The sequence below is a fragment of the Vespa crabro genome, chromosome 4 (assembly GCF_910589235.1).
Source record: "Vespa crabro chromosome 4, iyVesCrab1.2, whole genome shotgun sequence".
NCBI classification, from domain to species: domain Eukaryota; kingdom Metazoa; phylum Arthropoda; class Insecta; order Hymenoptera; family Vespidae; genus Vespa; species Vespa crabro.
In genome coordinates, this window is record NC_060958.1 from 8,816,937 (window position 1) to 8,836,010 (window position 19,074).

Below are 19,074 nucleotides of genomic sequence, written 5' to 3' on the forward strand. Positions count from 1 at the left end.
CCTACGCGTCGTTCGTCGTTGTTAGTTATATGTAGTCACTCTATCTCTATCTCTATCTCCTTCTCTCTTTTTTTTTTTTTTTTCTTTTTACTCTCTTTACTTTTCTCTCCTCTTTTCACATAGGTAAGACGATTAAAAAGTACGACGACTCGGCGACGAAATGGAGATTCAGGCTCTGTTCCCTCTTAATTTAATCTACCCGAGCCATCCAGGCTTTTGTCACCGCCATAACTCACGCAAGTGAGACGGCTCGAAGACCGGGCTTCGCGAATTTGAATACGAAACTTACGATCGGTCTAAGAGGAGAATCTGCATTCATATTAACTCGGGCCACGTTTGCGAACGTTCGTCGAGATGATCGCGAAATTTTTTCACGCGATGCCCGGTTCTAATCGACGTTCTACGTGTTAAAACGAAAAGAGAGAAAGAGAGGGAGAGAGAGAGGGAGAGAGAGAGAGAGAGAGAGAGAGAGAGTGGGAGAGGAAGAAGAAAGAAAAAAAAGTAAGAGAACAAAATTTCCCAAGAATTAAATCGTATAAATGATTTATTTATTCAACTATACTTTCGATGTAAAACACGTAACATGCCAACACGTAATATCCCTATGCGTTACTGGATCAATAAAAGAAGATTTCTCGAAAGTGTGTTTAGATCAGTGGGAAAAAAAATTGGATCGATCCGGATCTTAGGGATATATATTTATATACGTAAACCCGTGAAAAATGACGCGTACGATAAAAGAGAACGGATTTATGTCATTTTACTTCCGGAATGAATCCTTCCAATTATTATCCGACGTAAGTCTTAGTCGTTCTCTTGGCTCCTCCTTATCGTCGTCTTCCATAGTTTCTTGGAAAATATGCGCCTGCGCGCTCGCGCACGAAGAAGGAGGTAAATATTTAGAGGGTTGAGTCTCGTAACGCGCCGTCGTCGTTCGGCGACGTCATCGTGTGACGTTTCATTCTCTTTCTCTCTCTCTCTCTCTCTCTCTCTCTCTCTCTCTCGTTCGTTTTCCACGATACAATGACGTAAGAAGTAGAATCTCATCGCATGATCGCGTAAAATCGAGGATTATACATACATACACGTCTCGCAAAAGCGACGTTAATTTTTCTTCTATATTTAGTCGACGTCTCGTTTGTCATCCGGCAAATCGAGATAAGAAAGTTCCTTACTATTAAAAATTTAGATAAATATGCGTATGTTAGACGGATAAATTTTAACGAGCTCGTAAGGAAAATTTGTAGTCAATCAACAAGATACGCGGTATACGTGCGTACGCACACGATAATATACGGGAATTGACGTGTATATATAATATATATATATATATATATATATATATATATATATATATAACGATCGATGTAATCGATTTCATCTTGCAATCATTCCTTACGATCTTTTCCTGCTGTTTATAATATCTTATTCTCTTTTATTAATCTTTTTTTTTTTCCTTGTCGTCGTGTTTTTCTTTTCTTCTTCTGCTTTTTTTTTCATTTTTTTCCTTCTCTTTTTTTTTTTTTTTTTTTTCTTTTTTTTTTTTCTTTTCTTTTCTCTTATAGATTTCGTAACCGTTCGCGGAGAAGCACGCGCGTATGTTTTCATGGACGTAACTATTTATGTACGTCGATGGCTTGAGTATTTTTAATTATTTTTCTTTGCTATTAATAGATAACGATGGAATATCGACTCGCATAATTCTTTCTTTGCAGGTATTAGATTATTATCCATCGTTTACAAAAAAAGAAAAGAAAAAAAGAAAGAAGAAAAAAACAGAGAGAAAGAAAGAAAGAAAGAAAGAAAGAAAGATAGAAAGAAAGAGAGAGATAGAGAGAGACAGAGAGAGAGAGAGAGAGAGAGAGAGAGAGAGAGAGAGAGAGAGAGAGAGAGAGAGAGTGAAAGAAGTTATTAATGAACAAGTATCGATTCGCGTAATCCTCTCGTAAGAGAGGAGAGATCAATGCACCGTAACAGAAAGGGGAGAAAAAGAAAGAAAGAGAAAAAGAGAGAAAGAGAAAGAGAGAGAGAGAGAGAGAGAAAGAGAGAAAGAGAGAGAAGATAAAAGAACGAGTTAATGGACTCATCGATGCTCGTTATTAATCGTACTGGCTTACGACCTAGCACGAGCACACGAGCGTAGCTTCGGTCAAGTTTCGAACGGTGACGCAGATAATCGTCATGCCGACCGATTAACACGGGCCATTAAGCACCGAGAATGTCGAAGAAAGGCCGATAGCGGTGGCATTCGATGCGATCGAGGTTAATGAAACGAATCAAGGATTCTACGGTGAAGTTACTCGCGCTTTTCAACACTCGACCAATTTCAAATCGATCATCGTTCTATCTTTCTTTTCTATCCTCTATTTCTTTATCTCTATCTCTTTCTCCCTTGTTCTCTCTCTCTCTCTCTCTCTCTCTCTCTCTCTCTCTCTCTCTCTTTATAATTTTTTTTTTAAACGTCGAGCAAAAGTGACCCCACGCTTCTCCGACCGGTTCTTCTTTTCTTCGATCAGATAAGAGAATAATGCGCTTCTTAAAGCTCATCATAAACGTGAGACATCAAAGGTATATAGAAAAATATATCTCCAAAGGAAGAAACGAGCTCGAAATTTTCATATATTTTATTGCCGTATATATTCGTATTTTAGATATTTACGAAAGAAACGATGTATGACTCAATGAAGATTTCTTATCTCCTGCTAAAATTGTTATCTCTTTCTTCTCTCTCTCTCACACTATCTCTTTCTCTCTCTCTCTTTCTATCTATCTATCACGGGTACTTCTTTTTCTCTACTCTTTAACGTGCCAAGGCAGTTATGTACGCCTGCATACATGTGTTATATATATATATATATATATATATATATGTGTGTATGAGTGTGTGTGTGTGTACGTGCACGCGTAGCGATATCACCCACTCGCCGTTTAAATTATTCCCACCTCCTTAAGCGCAAAGCCTGAATTCATGAATGGAAAGGCTCGTCGGGGAGTCACTCGCACCTTTCCGTATGGTGCTCCTGTCCACGGTTAGCTATACGAAAGTTCGCGGAAGAGAAAGTTCCCGATCGGCCGGTGACATCATCTCTACCATGGTCATGGTCTTTGAATCAAAAGTGCAATCACAAAGGAAAACGGGAGGAATACGATCGATTCGTTCGAATGGAAAATAATATAAGCTGTATGTAAAATCGATCTGATTCGATTATGACATTGACGTCATTTTTCGAACTGAACTTTAGGCGATTGGAATTTTAATAATGCCTTTCTCTAATGAAATTTAATAACGATAACGATTAACCTTTAACGGTTATGCCATAAAATTATGAAATAACTCGTGTATTGATATTATCTATAAGTTTGACATTTAATCTAAAGGGAGAATAAAGGGTTCATAGGTATGGTCGAAAAATGTATAATAAATTGGTTAATTTATAGGTAATATGGGAAAGATAAATATTAAGGATAATGTCACTTTTTTTTCTTTTTTTTTTTTTTTTTTCTTCTTAAATGTAAATATAGTTTAAATCGCATTAAAGTCGTAATACGATTGAATAAATTATTGTTATATTATGGTCTTTATTTTTCGGAACACGTCTTCGTAATAAAAAGAACGAAAGAGAGCCTCCGTACGTTCTCTCTCTCTTTCTCTCTCCTTCCTTCCCTCTCTCTCTCTCTCTCTCTCTCTCTCTCCGCGAGCTACGAGTAGATTTTTCCACCTTTTTCGCCCACGTGCGACCCTCCAACGCCGACGCAACCACGTTTTCTATGGGCGAAGCTTTCGGTATTTTATCCACGATCGAGAGTCAACGGGTGTCTCCTTCCTTACGTTGTCAACCCGAAGAATTTTTATCCAGTAAAGCTAAACGCTTAGCAATCGTAATTGCTACGCCGGCACGTGTGTCTTTTTCGCGCGTCTCTTACGTCGATAATGCTTTATGCACGGTGATTAGGCTAGCTAGGTGACCGAAGCAGGAAACGAGAACCAACCTACCCTATACTCCTCCGCAGGAACTTACCGGTCTGTCGTTTGAACTTCAACGACATACTACTCGTCTCCCTCTCTTCGGTTAAAATACATGCATACATACATACATACATAGATAGATGCATGCATGCATACATATATACACATATAAGTAAACACAATATATACATAGGTACGCCCGTTCGCGAACAATAGGGTACCGAGAGAGAAAGTGACGTCACTGTGGCTAAGACCTCGCCTTCTATGGTTTTCAACTTGGGACTTTACGATCATTCCCTTTAAGTGATAACGATGCCGGACCACTGATTCACGTGACAAATTATTATCCAGTTATATATAAACATACCTTACCCTAACGTTAAACATCGATATATGAAAATATGCAATGGAGAACGATAAGAACATTTCACGAGAAGCTGTATTTAAATAGTATATATATATATATATATATGTATGTAAGTCTTGATATTATCGCCATTCGATTCCTTAAAAAGTTTTCAAACGGATCTTAGCTGTGGGGTAGTACGGCTTCGTAATCCGTGAGTGGTTCGGTTCCCCTCATTAGGGAACTCGACGTAGAAGGTAATTGATACTTTCATAAGTTGCCACGGCATTCCCACCTGCGAATAGTTCGCTTTTTATCGCGGCCTCGTTAAAGGTGACAATAAGTAGTTAGCCGTTTCCAGGTAGGTATCCGAAGGTTCTCTCTCTCTCTCTCTCTCTCTCTTTTTATTTTTCTCTTTCTCTTTTCCTCTTGTTAAATCGTTCACGTCGGCTACGGAACGTCGCGGCAGGAGAAGAAAGAGACGAGTAACTCGACGAGAGCTACCCTGGAATTATTATAGCGCGACGATTAAACGTTACAACCGGTGCGGGGTTCTCCATTCTTCGTCTTTCTCTATCTTTCTTCTCGAATACAAGTATCGAGCGTTCTCCGACATAAACCGAGCGATTCATTAAATCCGCTACCGCACGCGTACTTGTCGAAATAAACTCGCGTGGAAGGAGCGTGGGTGTCTTTCTCTCTCTCTCTCTCTTTCTCTTTCTTTCTTTCTCTCTCTCTCTCTCTCTCTCTCTCTCTCTCTTTTTCTCTTTCTTTCACAGAAAACGAACACGTCGTTAAAACAAAAACGTCTACATACGTGACACCTATTCGTAGATTTATAGGTCGTTTGCATAAGCATTCATTCGAGCGAGGAAAATTGATCTCTTCCTCCTCCTCCTTCTCCTCCTCCTCCTTCTCTTCCTCCCTCTCTTCTTCTTCTTCTATTTCTCCTTGTATAGTTTTTTTTTTGTCCTCTCTCTTTATTTGTCGTGCTGTTTCTCCGTTAATTCGTTAATTATTACTTGACAATTTCAATTGTATCATATTCGAGAAACTAATTGATCTAAATACATACATACATATATATATATATATATATATATATATATATGTATACGTAAATGGCTTGAGTAAAAAAAAAATGTAAATAAATAAATAAATAAATAAGAAAGGAAAAAACAAAAAAAAAAAAATAACAAAAATCTACGTTTCGAAGAGTTTAAACGATATCGTAAATGTTTCACGCGTGTCGTCCTTTATCTCGACAAAATTTATCCGGATAGATCTCGAAAAGCTTGGCTACCCCGTCGAGAAGAAGGATCCTATCCAATTATGTAAGTCAGCGGCGCGTAGTGGATAACATGTACGCGACCACGTAATACGTGCGAGAGTTTACAAATTAGCCGCGGTTACGAGGTACCTACGTGTTGTGCCGCGCAAGTGTCGGCGAAACGCTAATCACAGTGATTGCGTTGAAGCGGGAAAAGGGGGAGAGAGAGACAGAGAGAGAGAGAGAGAGAGAGAGAGAGAGAGAGACAGAATGTGAACGAGTCAGCGAAGGAGTGAGAAAGAAGGAGAAAGAGAAAGAGAAAGAGAGGGTAGTGCAAATCGTCGGACGGATAATATTCCGCGTAATTGGTTCAGCCCCTGTCAAGCTGTCTAGCTGCCGCGCCGATGTCTTAACCCGACAGCTCCCTCCGGCTTCCCTCTTTCTCTCTTTCTCTCTCTTTCTCTCTCTCTCTCTCTCTCTCTGTCTTTCTCTTTTCTTCTTTCACAGAAAAGAGTAGGGATAAATACTTAGCCGCGGGTCATACTTGTTGTAGCTCGAGGCGCGAGGCAAAACGCACGCATTTTCGCATGCACCAGCAGTAGCACTATCGGCCGTGTTCCATGTCCGTCATCTGCATCCGTTCGTGGAATCCATTACACGATACCAGATCGTATCTTTTGCGAGAAATTGAATCTCGGTTTGCGAGGACGAGCATGAAAGGATATAGCGCTTTACGCGCTCGCGTACCTGCAAAACATTGTCGTAGGGAGATCATTACCTCCGAAATATTTATAACGATAGCTTGGAGTGGTCCTTTACGAAAAACAATGACCTATCGATATCTAATCGACAGATAGATCGATATCATATCGATCTAAAGATATATCGTATCTTTTCGTTTCTTCTTCTTTTCTTTTCTTTTTTTTATTATCGAGCGACGTGATTTGTAAAGGATCGAAAGATAATGTTATTCAATTATATCGTCGAGATTTGATCCAATGATCGAATTATTGTCAATAATTTTTGTAATAAGTTTCTCTTTTCTTATTTTTTTTTTTTTTTTTTCTTCTTTTTTTCTTCTTTCACTCGTGATCCACCCCTTTAACTATAGTGATCGAGAAGAAAAATATATTTTACGCTTATGCGCGTATCTTCTCATACTATATCGTTCTCGTTTCAATACTCATAAAAGCCGTGTCCATGGTACAATAAATCATGTTCTTTCTTTCCTCCTTCTCTTACTCCTCCTCCTCCTCCTCCTCCTCCTCCTCCTCCTCCTCCTTAATACTTTTCTTTTTCTGTTCTTTCTTCGTTCACGAGCACGCACGCTCGTAATTACACGATGAAGAAGAAAAGGGTAGAAACGGTGAAATAACTCGTGCGGAATTTCGTCGCGAAGATTTTTCTTAGAAAACGATAATCCCGCCACCTGTCTCCGATTCTTTTTCTCGTATTATTCCGATTCTTGACAAACAATTTTCAACATTCGAAAAGCCGATTTCGTTCCCACGGGATAAACGCGGAAATTTTAAAATATTCATTCTTTCGCCAGGATTTGCCTACGTCGGTATACCAAAAAGGCTGTCCCGACGAAAAGAGAAATAGAGAAAAAGAGAAGAAAAAGAGAGAGAAAAGAGAGAGAGAGAGAGAGAGAGAGAAAGAGATGACTTTCCTTCGGATATTAATAAGTTATAGCGGCTCGATCGGTGTTTTTTCTTAGAAGGTAGAGAAAGGTACGCGAGCAACAACAATGGACCGAGAGTCTCACGACGGGGGGGAAGGCCCAGTCTTCTTCGAGAAGAGATTTGCTTTTGGGATAGACTTTGACAACGCGCGATCGGTAGTGTGTCCCTTTATTATATATCCTATGCCCATGCAGCGGTGGAGAGCGCAGATCAGATAAGGGAGGATGCGTTTGAGAGAAACCGACCAACCGATCGGCTTCATCTTCCTCGGTTCGCACGCATTTCCTTTCTACTACTATACGCTCTGTACTTCTTAGCTGAACTCGACTCATTCTCCTTCCTCGTTCTCATTCTCGTTCACGTCCTCGTCCTTGTCTTCGTCTTCGTCTTCTTATGTATGTTAGTCGGTCTTTTTCTTTCTGCTTCGGCGCAGCTCGAAAACCGCTCTTCTAACGGGCTACACCGACATCGCCGTCGCGAGAAAAGGTAGAAGAGAACGTAGGAAAGGGAGAAGAAAAAGATCGTTTCACGGTTTCGACGCATCATTCACCGAATTCGTCGACATTGTTTTCTTTTGAGACGTAAGAGAGAAAGAGAGAGGGAATGAAAGAGTATATATATATATATATATATATATATATATGTATGTATGTGTGTGTGAGAGAGAGAGAGAGAGAGAGAAAAGTGGGAGAGAGTAGAAAATCAGCTATGCTGGGAAAATACTCTTTTCAGGGCGTGAAAGCTACAAACGACTTTTCTCACGGGTCGTCTGTATTTGCCACCTACGTAGAGATCGGTTGAATCGTTCGAAATCGAACATATCCAAAGAGATAATAAACATTCAATAACTATTATTCGTTCGAACGAAATCTACCGGAAGTAACAAATAATTTACATAAATTTGATTAATAATATCGATGATTTTATTTCTATGTCATTGTATAGGACACGTTGATCGTTAATATTCTATAATTTTTTTTGTTTCCTTTTACTTTTTTTTTTTTTTCTTTTTTCCTTTTTTTTCTTTTTCTTTTTCCTTTCTTTCTTTTTTTTTTTTTTTTTTTTTTTGACAGAACTATCGGCAAAATCATATGCTTGTTGCTAATTATCAAATCGATATTTAATTATTGAATCAGGATAGATTTAATAATCGTTCGACATCATTCGATATGTACGCGACGTTTTCATTTCCGTATTAATTTACGATCAGTTGTTTCATAGGCAAGTATAAAAAGCTTCGTAAAATTCTCCATCGAACAGGTTAATTAATATGGATACATATCTGGTATTTATATATATATATATATATATATATATTGTCATTTAACATATCTTATTAACGGTTTATGGCGTATCGTTATTTGTCATCGAATTTTTTCAGACCGAGCAGTGATTATTTTTTGAATTTCAGAAAAATTCGTACATATAGATACATACAACACATAAGTTCCAAAGTTCAATCAGATCATTTATTGAATTGGTGCTTGCACGAGACACTCGTAATCGTTATCGCGATTGTGATCGATGACGTACTCGTAAGCTTTTTTTTAACGAGTTAGTTGGCACATTATGATCAATGTGATGTAATTGATAGAAAAAGAGAAAAAATTAAATATATATATATATATATATATATATATATATATATATATATAGAGAGAGAGAGAGAGAGAGAGAAAGAGAAAGAGGAAGAGAGAGAGAGAGAGAAAGAGCGAAAAGAAGAAAAATACAAAATGAAGAAAGAGAAAGAGAAAGAAAGAGATAGAGATATGGTATTACTGGGAGTTCGTAACGACACCGACGGTACTATGATTCACGCGAGATTAGATCGCGATGAAGAAAAAAAAAAAAAAAAAAAAAAAAAAAAAAAAAGAAAAAAAAAAAGAAAAAGAAAGAAAAGAAAAAAAAGGAAGAAAAAAGGAAAGGAGAAAAAAGAGTTTGTGTCGCGTGTGAGGGTGTTGCTCTTTTTTTTACAGCACGACGATATCAGAAATTGTCCGAGGAGGCTGGTCTACGTCGGCACGATGTCTCGACACTCGGCTAGTCGGAGATTTTACGCTTAGATTGGCACGTCATTTCGTCGAATACGTCGAACGTCATAGACGTATAAAAAAGAAAAAGAAAGAAAAAAAAAGAAAAAAGAAAGAAAAAGAAAAAGAAGAAGAAAAAATAAGGAGTGGAAAAACGGAAGAGTTATGGTTTATAGTTAAATTATGCGAATGGTTTATCCATACATTGTCGTGCCTATTAGTTCTTAGATTTTTTAATGGGTAATATGGAAAGGGTTTATAGATAAATCGTCGTTCGGTTTGTTTTTGCATAGGAAAGTTTTGCATGGAAAGATAAGAAAGAAAAAGACGAGAGAGAGAGAGAGAGAGAGAGAGAGAGAGAAGCGATGAGAATATGAAAAGGGAAAAAACGAGGGGGGAATAAATTAAAATTTCGGAGAAAAGGTTAGAACGGAGTTAAATCGCGACGTAATCGTATTAGACCGCGTGCAAGTCACCAAGAGTGAATCTCATTGGTCGAGAGGGAGAGAGAGAGCAGCCGGCGGACGCCCACAATGTGCACGGTTATATAGTACTCTAGTGCTATGCGAGAGTTCATTCATAGTTCCACGCCGGTGTCTAGTCATTCATTAATCCGGTATACGCACGAGACGTCGACGACGACGACGATAACTACGACGACGACGACGACGACAACGACGCTACTGCCGCCGCCGTCACCGCCACCGCCACCGCCGCCACCGCCGCCGTCATCACAGCCACCGTCATCATCATCACCACCATCGCCACCGCCGCCGTCGCCGTCACCACCAACGACAACAACAACGACGAGGACGACGTAACGATACAACGACAACCAAGACTACCGACGACGAAGAGGCAAGAGAGGAGGTGTATCTTTACGGAGCGTGCGCTACGATATATACGAGATATACGAGATAGAAAGAGAACGCAGAGAGAGCCCTTCTCTCCTGCCTATATCGTACTTCTCTTGCTTGTGCTGACCTGCTTTTCGAGTTTGCGTGCGAACACGCGCGTGCGTGCATGTGCGCCGTGTATCTCTCTACTACGAGTGGATTACATCGTGGAGAGAGAGAGAGGATACTCGAAAAGGGAGAAGGATATTGGCTACGAGCAAGCTTGGACTCATCTATCTTACGGAGAATGCGAGTGGGTAAGGCCAATGATCCAAATGATATTTTCTTTTTTTTTCTCATTTAATTTTTTTAATTTCTTTTTTCTTTTCCTTTTTTTTTTCTTTTTTTTTTTTTTTATTTTGCTCTGTGTCTTTTTCTCTCTTTACACTCTTTTCTTTCGTTTCTTATTCTTTCGTTTTTGTTTGTTGTTTTTCTTCTTTTTTCCTCCTTTTTTTTTTTTTTTTGGTTTTTTGCTTATTTCTCTCCTATCTCCCTTAATGTACATTATTATTTTCTTTTCTTGTTTTACCCATCCCCGCCCTCCTCATCCATACGCCCCTATCAAATCGACACGTTCGATTTCGATTATGTTTAGTTTTAAATTTAAAGTTACGTTAATAACTAATTGGTATATTGATTCCGCATCATTTGCGATTCATTTCGTGTATCTGAAGTACTTTACTTACGTCGGTTGGAAGCTATAAAGCTACGAACAGGTGGATTAAAGGAGACCGTGCAGTTAGCGGTTAGTACACTTTTCCGATGAGAACCTTTCATCGATTTTTTTGTATCCACGAGCCATCGTCCGCGGATAAAATTAACTCGAACTCTAGCCGCTCCTACGGCTGTTACATCTTTATTTGCACCTCGTATCAAAACTTTGTCCCTTTTACCGTGATCTCCTTTCTCCCCTTTGACGACGTTTCAGTTCGCTTCATCCTCGGTAGTCGTCGCACAACTTTTTGCAATCCTTTGCGATACCTCTTCGGGGTGGTTGCTTGATTCCGATCTTTATCGTTAACGGAACTAATGGATTTTCAAGGGTTCCCTACTCCTTCTCCTTTTACTTCTTCTCTTCTTTTACTTATTCTTCTTCTTCTTCTTCTTCTTCTTCATCTTCTTCGTCCTCTTCGTCTTCTTCGTCTTCGCCTTATTTTTCTTCTTCCTTCGCCTCTGCGTGGCAAATCGCTCGTGCCACGACCACTCGTAACTCCTACTTGATGAGATTCACATCTCCTCTCTTTCTTGTTTCATCGTCGGAGTCTTTATCGAACGACGTACCGCAAAAATAATTTTCCTTACTATTACTACTATTATTATTACTATTACTTTTCTAAGATTAAGAAAAGAAAACGAAGAAAAAAAAAAGAAAACAAAAGAAGAAGAAGAAGAAGAAGAAGAAGAAGGGAAGAAAGTTTAAATATGTCGCGTATAGATTTCTAAAGATAAAAAAAAAAAAAAACAAAAAAATGAAAAGAAGAAAAAAAAAAAGAAAAAAAAAAGTCGTACAGATTCTCTAAAGAAAATTTATATTGAAACGCGACAATGAATTACGTCACTTCCAAAAGAAATATCGAGAGATCTTTGCGGGAACAAAATCGATGATTTCATAACGAAGCAACGCTCTCAAGTCAAATAGTTATCGCTATGATTCATCTTTGTGGCGCCCCGATTATGCCACTTGTTACTAGTCCGTGTATCGTCCGTTATCTCAATGCAAAAGTTTTTCAACCGTGCAACGCGCGAAAACATTGTCGTCGTTTCGAAAGATACGTACAGATTTGTTCCTGAAACTTCACCAAGTGCGCGTGGGTGCACAGGTTGAAGCGAAGAGAACGCATTCGCTTACACAGCGAGGGTGCTAAGTTAATTAAGTTCGCCTACTCGTTCGTTAAAAACGTCAATCGCGATTCTGAGTATCGAAAGTTAAATGGAAATCGAGGGAAGGACTTCACCGAAAGTTCGTTAATATAATAGCACCAGAGTACTTTAGAAATGGCGTGATCACGTTAGAAAGGATGCATTCAAGAGAAAGAGAGAGATAAAGAGAGAGAGAGAGAGAGAGAAAGAGAGAGGGCGGTGACGGTGGGTGGGACGGATCGAGGGGGAAGTGAAAGGAAAGAGGGAGAAAGGGAGAAAAAGTACGCGGAATCACGGAGTTCTGAAGACTGACGAAGGATGTTCCCAAAGCCGAAAAAAAAAAAATATCTATGAAAGCCAAGGACCGTATTCGAGACGGACGCGGCTTGACGCTAATCGTACTTCCGTTTAGATGACTCGCGAAAAAATAATTCACCGTAGATTCAGCTTGGAGATCCTCGTCGAGTTAACCTAGCGTGACCAGGATTTTCCATTTTCTCGCTAACTTGAATCGTCTCAAGATTTCGCACCTCTCGACGTCGTGTTTAGTTTTACGTAATCGATCGACAACAACGACGACGATAACAACAGCGACGACATCGTCGTCGTCGTCGTCATCGTCGTCGTTGTCGTCGATGACGTCGAAAACGACTATGAGGGAATCCCTCGCGAGAAAATCCCGATGAGTTTTTTTTTCTTTCTTTTTTTTTTTTTTTTTTTTTTATCGTATCTAGATGCTTATCGGAAAATACGAGTCGTGATCTGCGGCTAAGCTAAGAAGAAGAGGAAATTTCTGAAGGTTTAAAAAAAATTTCAATCGGCGTTACGTCGACGTTAAAAAGATCTTTCGAATACATTAAGATCGACAATGTAATAAATTTTATATGGATTATTACGAGATTATGATCTTGTAAAGAACGAAAATAACGATCGAGATCAGACGATTGTGGAAAATCGGGAAGAGAGGAGTGCAAAAGAAGGGGAATAAAAGGAAAAAAAAAAAAGAAAAAAAGGAAAAAAGAGCAAACAAAAAATAAAAAAGGAAAAAGAAGAAAGAAGAGGACGGATGGTACTCATATTTTTGGGCGTCGGTGAGCAAACGAGATCCATCGCATTTTGAACGCTTTCCGAAGATCGGCCGACCGGCTGGTAGCGTGCGGCAGAGCGAGGTGGGTTAATTAACGACGTGACGTCGTAATTGGCGGGGGTAATTCGATCCCCTTTGCAGGAACGGCGGCTCGCGCACGTCGTTAAATTAAAATCCTGCAGGAGCGAGGTGCGCCATCGTGGCAACCTGTCGACCGTTCTGGCTCCTTAGTCGAGACACGGGGCGAGCTTCCAATTTGTAAGCGCATAATATTCGTATAATTTGCTCGGCGCTAATGGGGATTACATCGGGTAACCATCGTCGGACTAATGTCCCAATCACCAGTCTCCGATACTTAAAGGGACATCACGACAAAATTTTTTTTTTCTTCATTTTATTATTATTATTATTATTATTATTATTATTATTATTATTATTATTGTTATTATTATTAACTGTTAAAACATGTACCTGAGATATTATTAAGAGTGATCATCTGATTGTCGCTCTGACGAAACGTCAGTCTTTGACTTGGCGGAACGTTATCTCGGCTCGTAATAATATCTTATCGGTGACGTATCCGACGATCTATCAGCATTTCCGTTTTCTCTCTTCTTCTTTTCTTCCTTTTTCTTTTTTTTTTTTTTTCTTTTGTTTCCTCCCGCTTGTCGATTACAAACGGAGAGCGAGTAGATATTTCAGTATCACTTGAGGAAGAGCTTTCGATTGTTTGCAAACAATTTCACGCTCGTACAACGTTCGTTTCTCTTCCTTCCGCTCTCTCTCTCTCTCTCTCTCTCTCTCTCTCTCTCTCTCTCGTCTCTTCTCGTTTCTTTTCTTTCTTCTTATCTCTTTTTTCTTCTCTTTTTTCGTCTCTTTTTTTCTTGTACTTTACCGTCGGTCGAAAAGGGTTGAATCCGGGATTGAAATCGCCGGAGGAACAGGAGAAACGAGTCCGTACACCTACGTGTACGGCGGAAGCCGTGAGGGTGGTACAAGAACAGGTGGGGGGAGCGAGGGAGTGGGGCGAGAAGGATGAACATCGGGAGCAGTGTACGAGAAAGAAACGACGAAGTGAACTACGAACGACGACGGAGATGACGACGACGACGACGACGACGACGACGAAGACGACGAAGAAGTAGAAGAAGAAGAAGAAGAAGAAGAAGAAAGAGAGGAAGAAGAGAAGAAGATGAAGAAGAAAAAGAAGAAGAAGAAGAAGAAGGAACGGTAGACAGACTGGCTCGTAGAGGCGCGGCGCAGAGTAAAGAGGAGAGGAAAGAGAAGAGTTCGTGGAGTAGAGTGGTGTGTGGTGCGTCAGGTAGAGTGGGCTGGTGACGGAGAGGTGGTTTGCGGGGAGAGGGAGGGAAGAGGAGGAGGTGGTACCACCGCCGAGTCGAGTTGAGGCGCGGCGAGGTGCGAGAGAGAGAGAGAGAGACAGAGACAGAGAGAGACAGAGAGAGAGAGAGAGAGAGAGACGGACGGTGAGTAAGAGAGAGAGAGAGAGACAGAGATAGATAGAGAGAAAAAGAGAGAGAGAGAGAGAGAGAGAGAGAAGCAGCGAGCTAGTCTCTCGAGTAACTGGGAGTCGCAAGTCGGGGGAGCCACTCAGTCAGCACGAGATCGGCAAGCCGAATGGTCAACCGCGCCGATACCCTCCCGGCTTGGAAGAAAGTACGCGCGGGACAGCGAGAGAAAGGGAGAGAGAGAGAGAGAAAGGGAAAAAAGAAAAGGAGCGTGCGCAAAGGGCGCCTCGAATGTCAACGGAGTCTCATCGCGTCGGCCGCGTCGCGACGCCTCGAGATTATATTAAGAACGGAAGAAAAGGGACCATTAGTTATTGTTATTGTTGTTATTATCATTTTTGTTGTTGTTGTTGTTGTTGTTATTGTTATTGTTATTGTTATCGTTATCGTTATCGTTATTATTGTTATTGTTATTGTTATTGTTATTGTTATCGGTGGGAATAGATTTGACTGTAGATTTGCACGGACATGTGGAGATTCCTGGTGCGATGTTACGTCACTCTGACGTCGATCTGACGCATTATTGATCGACGATCAATTTAATTCGTTCTTATTAGTTTTCTCAATAATTTACATTGATTACATTTCTTCTTTTTTCTTCCCCTCTCTCTCTCTCTCTCTTTCTCTCTCTCTCATTCTCTATCTATCTATCTATCTATCTCTATCTCTATCTCTCTCTTCCTCTTTCGATATTGTCCTCTCATATTCTTTCCATTGATGATATTTTCTCGTTTTTCTTTTTCTTTTCTTTTTTCCTTTTTCTTTCGTTCCGTTGTCTATTCTCTTAGTCTTTTTTTTTTTTTTATATCGTAGTCTGATATAATCGAGTACGCGTTATAGCGTGTTACATTTGTATAAAGAGAATAAAGGCGTTCATTCGTTGACGGCCGTCGCGACGACGACGTAGAGGCTCCCTTGCCCCCTCGATTAAGGGAGGCGGAAGTGCGCGAGTGGTGGATCACAGAACACGAGCTGGATCGTCCGGGAGAAGCCCAGGAGTATCTCCTGCAGGAGGACGAGGAAGAGATGATCTTCGAGCTATTGATGGCCTCAGCGTTCGCCCTTGCCACACTAAGGCGGTGTGTGTACATTGCTAGATCCTTTTCATTTTCTTTCTCTCTCTCTCTCTCTCTTTTCTTTTTCTTTTCTTTTTCCTTTCCTCCGTTTTTTGTTCTTTTTCTTTTTTCTTTTTTCTTTCTCTCTCTCTCTTTCTCTCTCTCTCTTTCTCTCTCTCTCTTTCCTTTCAATTCTTATCCTTCTTCCTATCGTATCCATTCGAGATTACTTTAGACATATCACTAATTTTCTTTGCAACGTCATCGAGAAAAAAAAAAAAGAAAAAGAAGAAATACTTTTCCGCGAAGTCACTTTCGATGCGTTCAAATTAAATCCTTCCCGTTATAGAATAGTTATTTTATTTGTTCGTTTTTCGATCGTAGCCTCGCGTGAAAATGCGACGAATCATGTCCAACAGATCGTCTTCGTAGAAACGTAAAAGCAAAGGGAGAGAAAAAGAGAAAAAAAATAGAGAAAAAAAAGAAAAAGAATAGAAAAAAAGAAAGAAGAAAAAAGAAATGAAAAAGAAAAGGAAAATAAAAGAGGAATCGGACAACGTTCGACAACGAGTTTCGTTGGGACGTATTTTAATGACGCAATGACACGTGAGGATTCCATGCGACGGCTTGCGAGTACCGTTTCCCTCGCGGTTTCTATTGATCGAGTTCCGTGAATTAGCAAGTCGATATTTCTTTAACTCTTTCGAAGGATCGAGAATAGATAAGAAGACGGTAGAAAGATTTCAATAGATATAAATAGAAATAAACAATATAATAATCGGTCTTAATGAAATTTATTAATCGAACAATCTTGCTTATATACTTTTCGTTATAAACGATATATATTTATTAAAATAATTTTTCAATATATTATATGAGTGCATATATTAGAATGAAAGAAGAGAAAACTAATCGTCCGTCTAACAAGTTTCTCAGGTTCGATCGATTATTGGAAAGAATTCGAGCGACGTTAGACAATGCAATTGCGATTGGTCAGATTTTTCAATCTCGTAGCATCATCTTCGGAGAGTGTCATTAATTCGAAAATAGGACTATGTGGTCCTGGAAGAGAGAAAAAGATAAGAGAGAAAGAGAGAGAGAGAGAGAGAGAGTATCCATTTCTTTATTTTTCGTCGGGATAGGATCGACGGTCATTCGTCTAGACGTCCACCCTTCGGCTTGGTGGACCGTTGGAAACAGTCTCCTGATCATGGACCGGGTCTCGACTTCCTAGATTGTAATTATACGATAATCTTGTTGACTAAACGTAGCCGTCGGTTAGAACGATCGAAATAATTTATTATCTCGCGACATTATCTTTGCGGTCGCGCGCGCGCTCGCGGTAATCATAGTTTACCGGGAGGTTCACTCGCGAAAAGTGATCTCACGAACATTCTGTATAATTTGTTTACGTGCGAAAGATGTTCCTGTCAATGTTAATGATTAAAAGTAAGTTGATAATTGTCAGTCACGAACCAAATGCGAAAAGTTATATTTGAAATCTTACGTTCGAATGGAAACAAAAAAAGAAAAAGAAATCATACTCATGATTGTTATACACTTACGATAAGCGGCTTAAGCATTCGGGCTATCATCATAATCGGTGACATCATAATACCGTATATGCGAATGCTTTGCCGATGATGTCACAATAATTTGAAGAATTTCATTAGACACGTTATATCGGTAGCGAACGACTCGTCGTCGATCTCTATCGATCTTATTTTACAAAATTTTTAAAAATCGTTTTCAAAATCGTTCTTCGAAAGCTCGATCTTTCGCGTATATATGGGATACTTATTACGAAAAAACAAAAAAAAAACAAAAAAAAATAAAAAAAAAGAAATAATAATATCTTGAGAAACGCACGTCCATCTACAAATAGAATACTCTCTCTCTCTCTCTCTCTCTCTCTCTTTTTTCATTTTTTTTCAAATATAGATAACAAAAAAAAATACAGGCTGTATTCGTTCGGTAATAAGAGCGACTATCTCGAAAGATCTCCCGTTCGAGAAATTATCACGATACGTCGTTTCATTTTGCTTCGTTATTCGTCGATCGTTCATTTATATAATCGACGTTTATATGGAATAATTAGCGGTCGAATGACTAAGCAATAAACTGAGTCAGTGGAGGAGGGCTCAGAGAGATAGCACGCCTGTGTGTTTATTTGGCTTCGCTCTAGGAACCGAAGTGGGTGGGTGTGATCGCAATCGTCTAAGATTTCCTCTTCATTCGTTCCTGCCTGATAATTCGATTTTGTTGTGACTCCTATTTCCCTTATCTCGTTTCTCCTTCCACTCTTTCTCGATGTCGTCTCGACGTATAAACATTTATTTGATTTAAAACGATAGACAAATTATGGAACATTTAGAATGTCCATAGCTTTCGACGAGTCCTATTATCGATCGGGAAAATGAATAACTACTTAATGATAGATATGTATACGCATAGCCAAGAGCATAGAACATTCAACCTGGCAATGCGAATGTTGATGAATCTAATCGCGATGTGGCCGTAACTGACAGCCCAGACCGGAGAATGAATTGACCGTTCGCGAATACTGTTTCTACGGGGTTTACTTTTCTTTTTCTTTTTCTCTCTTTTCTTTTTTCTTTTTTTCTTTTTCTTCTTTTTTCTTTTTAGATCGTCAGGAGATAACGACGGACTTAAACACGAAGATAGGTACAATGAAATCGCGTAGCGAAAAGAATTGTTATCGAATTTCTCCATCGGGTAACATGACAAATACATTCGTCGCAACCGCTCGTTACAGCGGCAGATGCGGTTGGATAAGAGACCGACTCGCATCCCACTCGCTTCTCTCTTTCTCTCTCTCTCTCTCTCTCTCTCTCTCTCTCTCTCTCACTTTTCTTCTCTTTTCATTTCATCCCTTTAAATTGCATAAAAAAAAAAAGAAAAAGTTTGATCCTCTGTGAATGAACAACATAGGATAAAGTTAGAGAAAGAAATTTTTCGAATTTTCTCTTTCTTCGATGAGAACTATATCGATCTTGAATATTGTCCGAGGATCGGGACGAGAAGGGTCGGGTAGTTGGAAAGGGCGTGTGGGTGTAGGAAGGCGCGAGAAACGCAAAGTCCGACCGCTTTCCATCCGCGTGTCCATCGACAGTCATCGTTGTCGGGTTCGACGCGGGTCGCAGAAAGAGAGGCGTGCGTACGCCTTGTTGGTCCGGGACACACACGGACTGTTTGCTCGGGGTACCATCGCGGATCCCTTTTTTTTTTCTGGTCCCGCGTAGAGTCCCTCTCGCGAGTCGAGTCACAACACTAGTAAAGTTACAAAAGCCAAAGGCAAACAGATCCGGGGACGGGCCTTAACCGGTTTATC

The 19,074-nt window shown here is 39.8% G+C and overlaps 1 protein-coding gene across 4 annotated transcripts in view; it reads left to right on the forward strand.

Moving 5' to 3' along the window:
* Positions 1-9,300: 9,300 nt before the first annotated feature.
* The window catches only part of LOC124423660, a 28,981-nt gene continuing 19,207 nt past the window's right edge, over positions 9,301-19,074 (forward strand). Inside the window, exons 1-2 of one of the 4 annotated variants that reach the window (XM_046961643.1) lie at positions 14,787-14,815; positions 15,481-15,748. In XM_046961643.1, coding sequence (XP_046817599.1) covers positions 15,694-15,748 — 55 coding nt within the window. In that variant the 5' untranslated portion in view covers positions 14,787-14,815; positions 15,481-15,693. Of the gene's footprint in view, positions 10,452-14,678; positions 15,749-19,074 lie in introns of those variants that run through there. The other 3 variants (XM_046961641.1, XM_046961642.1, XM_046961645.1) reach the window with 3 other exon arrangements.